Source organism: Merops nubicus, unplaced genomic scaffold, assembly GCF_000691845.1.
Source record: "Merops nubicus isolate BGI_N331 unplaced genomic scaffold, ASM69184v1 scaffold16172, whole genome shotgun sequence".
Lineage (NCBI taxonomy): Eukaryota > Metazoa > Chordata > Aves > Coraciiformes > Meropidae > Merops > Merops nubicus.
In genome coordinates this window covers 28341-39572 of record NW_008595744.1, presented here as the reverse complement: position 1 = coordinate 39572, position 11232 = coordinate 28341, and the positions used below count along the sequence as shown (strand labels likewise).

At 41.6% G+C, this 11232-nt stretch overlaps 1 protein-coding gene across 1 annotated transcript; it reads left to right on the top strand.

Moving 5' to 3' along the window:
- The first annotated feature begins 176 nt into the window (after positions 1 to 176).
- On the top strand, positions 177 to 9033 carry KCNV1 (potassium channel, subfamily V, member 1). Its single transcript, XM_008936170.1, has 3 exons — positions 177 to 679; positions 2441 to 2967; positions 8519 to 9033. Exons 1-3 carry the CDS (start codon positions 198 to 200, stop codon positions 9028 to 9030), a joined length of 1521 nt encoding a protein of 506 aa, XP_008934418.1. The 5' UTR covers positions 177 to 197; the 3' UTR covers positions 9031 to 9033.
- Positions 9034 to 11232: the final 2199 nt, after the last annotated feature.

Here is an 11232-nt window from a genome sequence, read left to right as displayed (position 1 = left end):
GGCCCTCGGCCGCGGGCGGGGTCTGGCCCGAGGGAAGGGGCCGGGGAGGTGTTGGAGCGGTGTCCTTGGGACGGTACCGAAAGCGAAGCGGTGCGTTCCTCGGCGAGACCGGCCGCCCCCCCGGCGGGGCACTCTCCTCTGCAGCTTTGTTGTGTTTCTGATCCAGGAGAGTGTGGGCTGCTGCTGGCAGCTACAGGATGAAGTCGCCTCCCTGCTGCATGTCTCTTTCTTCCCAAGCATCCCTGGAGGAACCCAGGAGTAGCACGTCCCTGGGCTCCCTGGACTCCAGTGTTTTCTCCAGCGAGGAAGAGCAAGGGCCCCTGCTTCAGAAGGTCATTCCCTCTTTGGACTGCTTTACTATCAATGTAGGAGGCAGCCGCTTTGTGATGTCTCAGCAAACTTTGTCTTGCTACCCTGACACGCGTCTTGGCAAACTGGCTGTAGTGGTCTCTGCTGCCCGGGATGTGGCCTCTGGCCTCCTTGAGCTTTGCGACGATGCCAATCTCGTGGAGAATGAATATTTCTTTGACCGGAGCTCACAGGCATTCCACTACATCCTGAATTACTACCAGACAGGGAGGCTGCATGTGATGGAGCAGCTTTGTGCACTCTCCTTCCTCCAAGAGATCCAGTACTGGGGTTTGGATGAGCTCAGCATCGCTTCCTGCTGCAGAGACCGGTGAGCTGTGGGAGAAGCAGCGTGCGGGATTGTGGGCTGGGTGAGCTCGGCACTGACATGTGCAGGGATGCTCAGGTGAGAGATCCAGCAGCTGAGGTAGGTGAGGTAGCAGAGTATTGGGAAAAGTGTGCTCAGAGCTAGATGAGTTCAGCCCTGAATCCTACTCTGGAGGTGAATGGGTGTTAAAAATAGGAGGAGATGTGTTGAGTAGTGTCACTGTTGACCTTTGCTGAGGGACAGGCTGGTGTTGGAGTCAAGATAGTGAGATCCTAACAGGAGGATGATCTGGGTTGTCCTGCACTGTCTTGGACCTGGCCCCAGACAATGTCAGAGATGAAAAAGATTGTGAGAAGAGAGATGTCCATTCCATCATCCATTTTGGGGTTATCCTAATTAGAGAGATTGGATGTGGTGTCAGGCATGGTGCTGGGAGGGTTTGGAGCCTCCCCACCCTGCACTTTCCATTCTGGAGGATTTCCAGATCTGAGCTGGAGAGGCAGAAGAGGGGGTGGTCACCTGCCAGGCTGAATGTGGGTGGCATGGCTCCAGGAGGAGCCGTGATGGGAAGCATCACACATGGATGTAGCAGCTTACAGGGAGGGGGCAGCAACGGTGGGAACATGGCTCACTGGAGACAAATTGTAACAGGCAGCTTAGGAGCGAGGTGGATTTCAACTGAACCACCCCCAGGATGTTTCTGTTAATTCTATTTGTAGTTATTTTTTTCTCACCATTTTTAGTGTTACTGGTTTGTTTGCTAGTACTGAAGAAATTAATTCTATAAAGAGTATAACTGCTATTTTATCTAAAGGATTTACGTCAAAATTACTGGAAAGAAACAAACAAACAATCCCAGCTCAAAAGGATACTGAAGTTATCCTACCCTGGCATGGTCCATTTCTGCAGCTGAGCGCTGGATCCTGGTTTTCATCCCTTTCTTCCTCCCCTGGTAGATGTAACTGAAAGCTCCTACTTCCTTGCTGGCCCAAAGATGAAGGAGCTACAGACCTCTTCAGCATATGCAGGAGTCACTGTGTATCAAATTAAGGCAAAATTTCGTAGTCTCTTTGTGTAAGGCTTGAGATTTGCAGCAGTCAAAAGATACAGATATGAAAGGAAAGGGTTTTTTAGTATACATTGTGAATGGTTCTGTTTCATGTTCTGTAAATACACTCTTGCTGAAACAAAACACTCAGCTAAGCATTTACCATGTAAGTTTTACTCAGCACAGATGCTTGTGCACTTTGTGGTGTGAGAACTCATATATTTAAAGAAACATAACTTAGCATGTATTGATGAGAAGTTCAACCATAAACTGCATGGCTTTTATTATGCCTTCCCTTTTAGTACTGCAGATACACACCAATGTAATAAAAATGCAATATAATTAATAAAATTGAGAACAATTTAGAAACAGAGGGTCTGGTTGTGCCAGGATTGCTTACAAGAATGCACGTTAGTCACGCAGCAGACCCTGCGGTAGTCAACATGATCCATGTAAATAATACGCTATCCAAATAAAATTCCTCTGCACATACAAACTGTCACTAATGTGAAATGGCAGAATAGATGTATCAGATCAGTGGAAACATACTGCAGAGTCTCAATTAATAAAATCTTCAACCATATTGTTGTCGTAAGGGTTTTCTGAGTTCATGTAAGGTATGTTTTAACATGTATTCTTATGCCTTGTGTGACTGAGGCTAAGAAAGATGTATGTGTGTTGGTATTAAAAATCTCTTTGTGGGGGTTCCTGGGCAGGTACTTCAGAAGGAAGGAGCTGAGTGAAGCCTTAGACATCAAGAAAGATGCAGAAGAACTGGATGCCCAAGATGAAGAAGAGGACTTTTCTGGTAGCCTTTGTCCCAGTGTCAGACAGAAACTTTGGGAAGTTTTGGAAAAGCCTGGCTCCTCTGCAGCAGCCAGGACTTTTGGCACTCTGTCCATGGCTTTTGTTGTTGTGTCCATTGCCAACATGGCCTTGATCTCTGTTGAGCTGAGCTGGCTGGCACCACCACTCCTGGATGCCCTAGAGTACCTGTGCATTGCGTGGTTCACTGTGGAGTTTGTTCTGAGGTTCCTGTGCGCACGGGATCGGTGTCGCTTCCTAAGGAGTGTGGCAAATATCATAGACCTCCTTGCTATTTTACCTTTCTACATCACCCTGCTGGTGGAGAGTCTATGTGGTGGGGAGAGCTCCCAAGAACTGGAGAACGTGGGGCGCATTGTCCAAGTGCTGAGACTGCTCAGAGCCCTGCGGATGTTGAAGCTGGGAAGACATTCAACAGGTACTTTGAGCCATGGCAGTGCTTCTTGGTGTTAGTGCCTGCAACAGTTGTCCCTGAGCATACTCCTGCATTTTGTGTGTACTTCTGCCTAGCCTTTTTTACCTGATCTATTAGCAGTATATGGGTAGTGAAAAAGCTTACTTTTGGACATTGATAATCGAGGGGCAGAGGCCTTCACTTGTAAATTTTAGCTCTTCATAAAGCCAGTGTATATTGTCTGCATGGAACATTTACAAAAACAGGCCCCAAAGTTGCACACTGCAGATCATGCACCAGTCATTCACAATGTCATAAGTTTACAAATGTGTATCTGAGTTGGTTTTATTAGGGATGAAGCAAGGAAAGAAGGGAAGATCATTGGCCCACACTGTTTTTATTATCAAAGGCCCACTAATGAAAGTTTATAATTACCTGTAACTATTTGTTTTGTTAAAAAGTATACGCAAAGAAATCTATCAGGATTTTGTCTACATCATAGATCCTGAAAACAACTATGGTAGAGAATGTTTCAAGAAAACTTTGAGGCAGTGGATTGAAGGTCTCTCAGGCCCCGTTGAACACACTGGGTATGTGGAGCACAGCTGGAGGCTGCTTACTGACTCAGACCTAAGTGCAGCACAGAGCAGCAGGGTCAGGTTCAGTCACTCACTGGTGTAGGGCTTTTTCTGTCCAAGAGCTCCTGACAGGTCATCAGATGGATGAAGAGCAAGCAGGGGTAGGATGGAAAGTGAAATGCATTTCTGAGAACATTTTTGTTCACTCTGAGTGGTGAAAAGAAGGTGTGAAAGGTAATGAAGAAGGTGGAAACAATTGGAAGGTGTTGCATTTCCCCTTCTTTGTGTGATTTTTAATTTTTACTACTACTTCATGACATGTCCATGCCTGGCTATATGAAAGAATAAAAGCTGTACTCCCACCACACCCTCTCCATGCCATGATGTTGTCCAGTGCTTGGCATATTCAAAATTATTTAATTATGTTCCCACTTAAATCACTGCTGAATATGGTGCTGAATTTGACAGGAGGAATGTTCAGCCAACACACATGGAGCTTTGAAAAATTAGATCCCAATAGTAAATCTTGGTCTCTGTCCTGCAATATTACCCTGTTCTGAAGACAGTGATAATGGTTCTTATATCACACTCAATATTACCCTTCCAGGATTTCCAAGCATGCAGCAGCAATGGGTTGATGCCTTTCCATTTTTTTTTTTTTTAATAGCAATCTTCATCCTCTGTGACCTGGCCCCAATTCAGCAGGCATTTTATCATGCTTGCAGCAGTAGGATGTGTCCCTATCTTTTTGTTCGCACTGAAGAGCAGCAAACTCACCTACCAATGGCAGGGAGTAGATTTAATGCTACTGAGAATTATCATAGTGGTTTGGGAAGTATCTTAATCTTACTTGTCTACCCTAGATTATGGCTATACTGATGCAGAACTGAAAGCAGCTGAAAGGAAGCTTGCAATGATTCAGTCTGTCAATGAGTTTGTTTTGCTTCCTTCTAATTTTTGCAGGGCTCATTGGGGTTTTTTTTGCAAGAAAGGCTGATGCTCACTTTCAATGCTAGCTGCAATGTGAATGCATTCCTCACTAATTTTGAAAAGGAGAAAAAGATTTAACTTGTCCAGGCACTTTTGTGCTGAATAATGAAATAGTGATCCAAAAGTATGTTGATTCTAGCTATAAAGTTTCCGGTTTATCACATTTTACTGTTACAAAATGAATGCATGAAACTTAGTTTTATGGCTCTTTCTGTCAACTTGAAATGAGATGTTTCAGATGTTTGTGTAATTGTTAACTTCATGTATTTTAACTTTAGGGAGTGGTCTAAACTTTTGTGTCTATTTATTCTTATATTCATTTAAATATTACCACATTTTATGTCACAATATTAAGTGCCATTGATATTGACTTTCATAATTCCATGTTAGGTAGAAGTGAACTATATAACACTCTAATCTCCTGATCTGGAAGTGAGCTATCATCTTTCTACTGGAGCCAAAGTACCAGTTGCAGCACAGGAGGAGACAAATGTGTCTATGTAAGCCATCCAGAGCAGCGTTGCTGTTGCTGTGCTAGCTTCTTTGGTAGTTCAGTCCGTGCCTGCTTAGGCCCAGAACACCAAATCAAATCTGTATAATTTAAACGTAGGAAGTCACTATTTTGCAAGATGAAACATAGCCCTAGTAAATGAAAGCAGAAACACACACTGGCAGGTCTGAAGCCCTGTTTCAGACCACTGGAGTTACGTAGCAGAACAGTTTTGTTAACGTGGTTCTAAACACAACTTTAACTGCAGCTGCTAATAGAAGATGAACCCCATAAGTACCATACACAGACACCATACTTCTTGGACATACCTAGGCAGTCCTGATAAATCTTGGTGTTTAGGGGTGGCTCTTGAAACAATCTTGCTCTCTTGCCTTGGATCTGGCAGTTTAAAGCTACCTCCCAGTGTGACTTCTCTCTGACTCCTTCACGCTCCACTGCTCACCTGCTTTGTATGGCCAAAAGAGTGCAAGATCAGAAGAAAAGAGATGAGAAAATCTGTGGCTGCGGGCAGCAACTTCTCTTCCACCAAGCAGGAGTGTACACAGTCACAAGGAGAACATCTGCATAATACTATGCAGATCTAGAGCAAAGTTGGGATCACTACAGCCACCTGGGCCTTCTCTTGGAGCAGAAATTAGTTAGGAAAACCCACATCAATTCTTTAAAGAAATGGCAACTTAACCCTTTTTGCAGGGAAGGGTCAGAAGAAGAAATGAAAGAATAATTTCTGCCTCTTTGAATGCTGAACCCAGATAATAGGAGGGATGTGATGCCTAAAATCACCTGACCTGGACTGTGTAATTATTTATGCAAAGTGCTATACTTCACCAAGGAAAACTGAGAAACCAGTAGTACCTCTGCAGAAAAATGTGTATTTCGAGGGTCAGACCACTGTTCTGAGATACCAAAATTACAGATTCGAGTGGTTTCAAGAATAGCTGAGAACTGAACCTGCACTTCTCACATTCTCTGATGTTAGCTTCCTCCTAGGGCCATATTTTTTTTTGAAGCCTTGCTGGTCCTCCTCTGGGAAGCACTTACAGATTGACTACTTAAGGAGAAGTAGGATGTGAGCATCTTAATTTGTGATGGCAATAGGCATAGTTTTGAGAGAAGGCTGTAGCATGTATCAGGATGAGATGCCTCTGGATTCATGGAAAAGCAAAACTTGAGCACTTTCAGTGCCAAAAACTCAGGGTGATTTAAATGCTGTGTGTAAACTGAAGCTCCCAGACATCAGCTTCTATTGCCAAGTCTCTTTGGTCAACAGAGAGAAGGAACTTGACCTACATGGCAGAAACACTTCTCATTCCTCGTGCTGGCCCCAGGGCTGGGGCTGCTCACCTGCACTATGCCAGCTCTGTTACAGCACCTTGACTGCTTCCAGCACGAGTAACCAAGCTGTTACATGGGAAGTCATAAGACTTGCTGAGGTCTCTGTGCTGGAGCAGCCCTAGTTTGGCTGTGTGATAGGGCTCAGAGACGTTTTTGAAAGTTACAAAATACAGAATACATATTATTTTAAATACACCGACTGATTCCCACTTAGAATTATCCAGGGAGTACAATAACTTGTCTGATTCATAGATCTATCTGAAAATGTCTCCTGACTTCATCTGAAGATGTGAAAAGATATATTTTTGTCTTAATAAGAATAAAATAACAAAGAATAATTTTTTAAAAAAATCAGATTCAGGAACAGTCAGAATAATTAAACATAGGAAAAATATTTTACTGGAAGTGTCATCAATGTGAATCCAAGAGTTAGCAGTCAGTGCCCTGTTCCTCCTTATTTTGACGTGGTTTATGTGAGAGCTGCACTGTGTTTTAGCTATAGTATGCTCAGGATGTGTCATAAGGGGCAAATCCTGGCTTTTAGAGTACTCATTTATGCTTTGAAAAGAAGTGCTACAGAGGTAATTCTAGATTGGGGTACCTTCTTCCTAGGTCACCTGAAAGGATTTATTCTTCTGGTTTGTTTAGTAGGAGGTTTTGCAGGGCAATGTTTGATAGTAAGTACCTTGGAAGATGAGAATTTGATCTGGCCCCTTACAATTGTCTCACACTGCTTTTGCACTGCTGATATTCATTCATTTTCAAAATGTGGAGGCAGTCATTAAAAGAGACAAGATTATGCTGGTATATCTTATTCCCCTTGTGTTGCAGATTTAAACTATATCGTAATAAACATTCTAACCAACAGATCATAATTATAGTAATATAAAGCCTGGATATGGGCAAGTCCTTAAGAGGAGCTGTTAGAAGAAAACACTGAAAAAGCAAACATTCCCTACAAACTCTAGTGTACTTCCACTGTTTGCTGTACATTGAAAAAAAAAAAAAAACAAAACTTTAAAACACAATAGACCTGAAGGGGAAAAGAAAAAGCCAAGAGCAAGAAGAAATTTTAATATCTTGTAGTATGAGATTGAGGAAAGAAAAGGAAATTGAATTGCTTATTACACTAATGAGCGTATTGAAGTCTGCAAGCAGAGGCAGAGCTCCACTAAGCTATTTTGCAAACTCTAGTTTAGTTAGACCTGTACCTCATGAAGAGTAATCCATAAGCATTGTGTTTTTCTCATTTATAAAAGAAAACATATCACATTTTTAAAGAACAGTATTAAAACCCAACCTAAAATCACTTGTGATTCAAAAGGTAGTTTCAGTCTCCTCTTGTGCCTCAGCTGAGTTGATGCTCTGTTGCCTTCCTTCTTTGTTTATGTGTGCGACATTTATCCATTACACAGTTACTGGATTTACTTTCCTGAAGCAATACACTGGTGAATTAGTACAACCCCATGTTGGCCTTGGGAAGGTTTGCTGCCTCTGGTTTTAGCACAAGTGCAGCTGCTTCTGGAAAACTGTATTTGTTTTGTTGTCTGCAGATAAAGATATTGAAAGGTTTTGGGGAGAAAAAGGGGTCGAAGAGAGGCTATAAAAGTATTAAGAACTATAAAAGGATTGAAAACAGACCTTAGCAAAGAAAAAGTTACAGAGTGACTGGGCTGGGCCCTAAGCACCCACCTGCGAACACGGATTTGGTAACTGAATATCACTTGGTCCAACAGAAAAATACGACAGTGGCTAAAAAACAGGAGCTTGGCGAATTCAGACTCAAAGTCAGGAGCAAGTGTTTTTAATAAGTTTTTAAATGGTTATTTAGATAACTTATTAAAAACTGTGCTGGATCTTCTGATATAGCTAATTGTTTGTTTTGGGTTTTTTTCTAAATTATATGAATGCATAGTTCAAACAATAAGTAGTGAGAATTCCTATGCTCTGTTATTAAGGAAATGGAGATGACAGCAGTGGTTAAATCTAATATTTTAATCTATTTCTTTAAACCGCATTCTCCCCGTAGAGTTGAGAGCAGCACCCCTTCTTCTTAAGGCATGTTTGCTGTCAGTCAACTATTATATAAGAATTGTTTTGCAGAAATGTTACGGCAACAGGTCCATGAGTCAACCTACTGAGAGCATTTCTTCTCTTTCAGGCTTGCGGTCTCTTGGGATGACTATTGCACAGTGCTACGAGGAGGTTGGCCTTCTGCTGCTTTTCCTCTCCGTTGGAATCTCCATCTTTTCCACTGTGGAGTACTTTGTTGAGCAAGGTGTGCCAGGCACAACTTTCACAAGCGTACCTGGTGCTTGGTGGTGGGCAACAACTTCCATGACAACTGTTGGTTACGGTGACATCAGACCAGACACTACCATTGGTAAGGTAGTGGCCTTTATGTGTATACTATCAGGAATACTGGTTTTGGCTTTGCCAATAGCTATAATAAATGACCGTTTCTCTGCCTGCTACTTTACCCTGAAGATAAAAGAAGCCGCTCTTCGGCAGCGTGAAGCTTTAAAGAAACTGATGAAGAACTCTTCCAGTGATTCCAACATCAACATTAACTTACGAGACATATACGCACGCAGTGTCATGGACATGTTGCGGTTAAAAAGCAGAGAGAGAGCAAGTACAAGGAGCAGTGGAGCAGATGATTTTTGGTTTTGACTTAAGTTATTAAGCCTTGTATAGCAAATAGACAACTTCAGATCTGTAGTATTAAGCATCTCTTTTTTTATTATTTGCCATATAGCGTTTTTGCTTTTCCAGCTGGAGTTTTGCTTACCTGGACAAGCTGAGGTAGCTATTGTAAACAAAAGGCAGAATTTGTAAGATAGAGTCTCTCAAGAAGCTCTGAAACCTGTTCCAGAACTGGATTGTGGTGGGTTTAATGGGAAATACCAGGTCCATCAAAGTAAAACAATGACACAAACACTTGTCTTATGTCCTTGCTAATGTATTATAATAAAGTCTTAGTGAAAATTGCCACTGTGCTTTGAATTTTAAAGATCTGTAAGATTTGTATTTGCATTGGAAGAACAAAAGTGAAAGAATAATTGATAAGGGAAGTCTAAGGAAGTGGAATGTTGAATAAACATGGATGGCGTTCCTATGAAGAGCTTCATCTTGACCTGCTTTCTTATCCCCATCTTCTACTCCATTTGCATGAAAAAGGGGTTAGTAGTCGCTGGAAGGTAGAATTGCCTCATTTGAAGAGAAACAAAAGGCTACCAGTTACATGGCTGGCATCAGGAGACAGGTGAAAGTATTGAGCAGATGCAAGATCTGCAGCAAAGTATAAAATAGTCATGAAGTATGTGCCATAATGTAGAGCATCCTCTGCAGCTGCACTAGGAGTTGCAAGAGCTAATACAGCATAGAAGTAATTTGCAGACTAAATTTAAACTATGCTTTCTCTGTGTATTTTGATTCCCGTAGCTTATTTGTGTAGCTAAGCAGTTTCTGTGCTCAACTCAAGTCACCAGTGGATATCAAAAGAAACAGAAAAAGATGAAAAGCTACTCATTTCTCTGTCTTCCCTTAAAATGAGTATGTATTCCAAGTGGGCCAGATTTTTTAAAATTAATAATCCTCACAGATGCATCATGAGAAAAATCATTCATCAAAATCTTTTGTTCCAAAGGCAAATTGGACTGTATGCTTAGTTTAATGCAGTAATCAAAGTCAAAACAATCAAAGGTATTTTCAGTCAAGTTTCTCACCACTTACTTCTGCAGTGGCCCAATGTCATTCTTAGTAAACAAAGCTTTTCTTTAATATAATTTCACTGTCCTAGACTATGACATTTCTACAATATGCATATAACTTAACTAGTAGGTTAAATAAAAAAAATCAGAAACTTCTCATTACACTTTTCTTTTGGGCAATATAACTACAGTCATTATTTACATTTGACATTTACTCACAAAAAAAGAAATATCTGTTAACTGTGGATTGTTTAATTTTATAAAGCATTTAGGTATATAGAAGGCTTAAATTGCCTTTGAGGATATGTGAATGGGCAAAATAACTTGCTTTTAATAAACACTGAATAGTATTTGTTTTGAAACAAGTGTGTTTTCCTCCCATTCTCTATAAATGCTGGTTTAAACATAAAACAGCAAGTAATACTTTCAAATGCTCCAACCTTGATGGAAACTGAGTAGGATTTCAGCATGAAACTTCTGATTTGCCCACTGGCATCGGTCAGCATTTGGATTTGGGGCCAATGCAGTACAAACAGCTGTCACCAGGGACAGAAGGAGGCCAAGGGTAAACAGGAGACCAGAAGAGTGTGTCCTACTCTACTAGACTGCCTGGGTGTGAAAATTCATACGTCAGCCTTATGGTCTGTGTTACACAGAGAGCAGACTGTGTTATCACAGTGTTCCCCTCTGCCCAAATACTCTACGAATCCATCACAAAACTCCTGTTGATGTCCGTGAGACAAAATGAGTTCTGCAGGGGGAGGTTTGGTGCAGCCCACTCCCGGGCATTATTTCATAGCTCCTCAGAGCAGGAAGTCTCTCAGGCTGCACAAATCGTACAGGCTGTTTCTCATTCAAAAGTCATTCTAATTATAGAGAATTAGGAAGAAGCTTTCATTGTAGGAAGGCTGTTTTGTAATGTCTTTTGTGCTTTCTTGTACGGCATCTGATCTCTGATTAGGAAAGGAAATGCAGTTAACTGATCAGGGCTGATAGCTCTTTAGGGAAAGGCTGCTCTTATTGCATCCTATGTTTTTTGTGAAGGACTCAAAAGAACAAGATGAACGTTCTGGGATGTATCAGTTGATTCACTCCTTTCACCAGCTCTGCAGATAAAGTTTCCTAGAAATGCTCATGGGGAAACATGGCTAAGACTTTATTC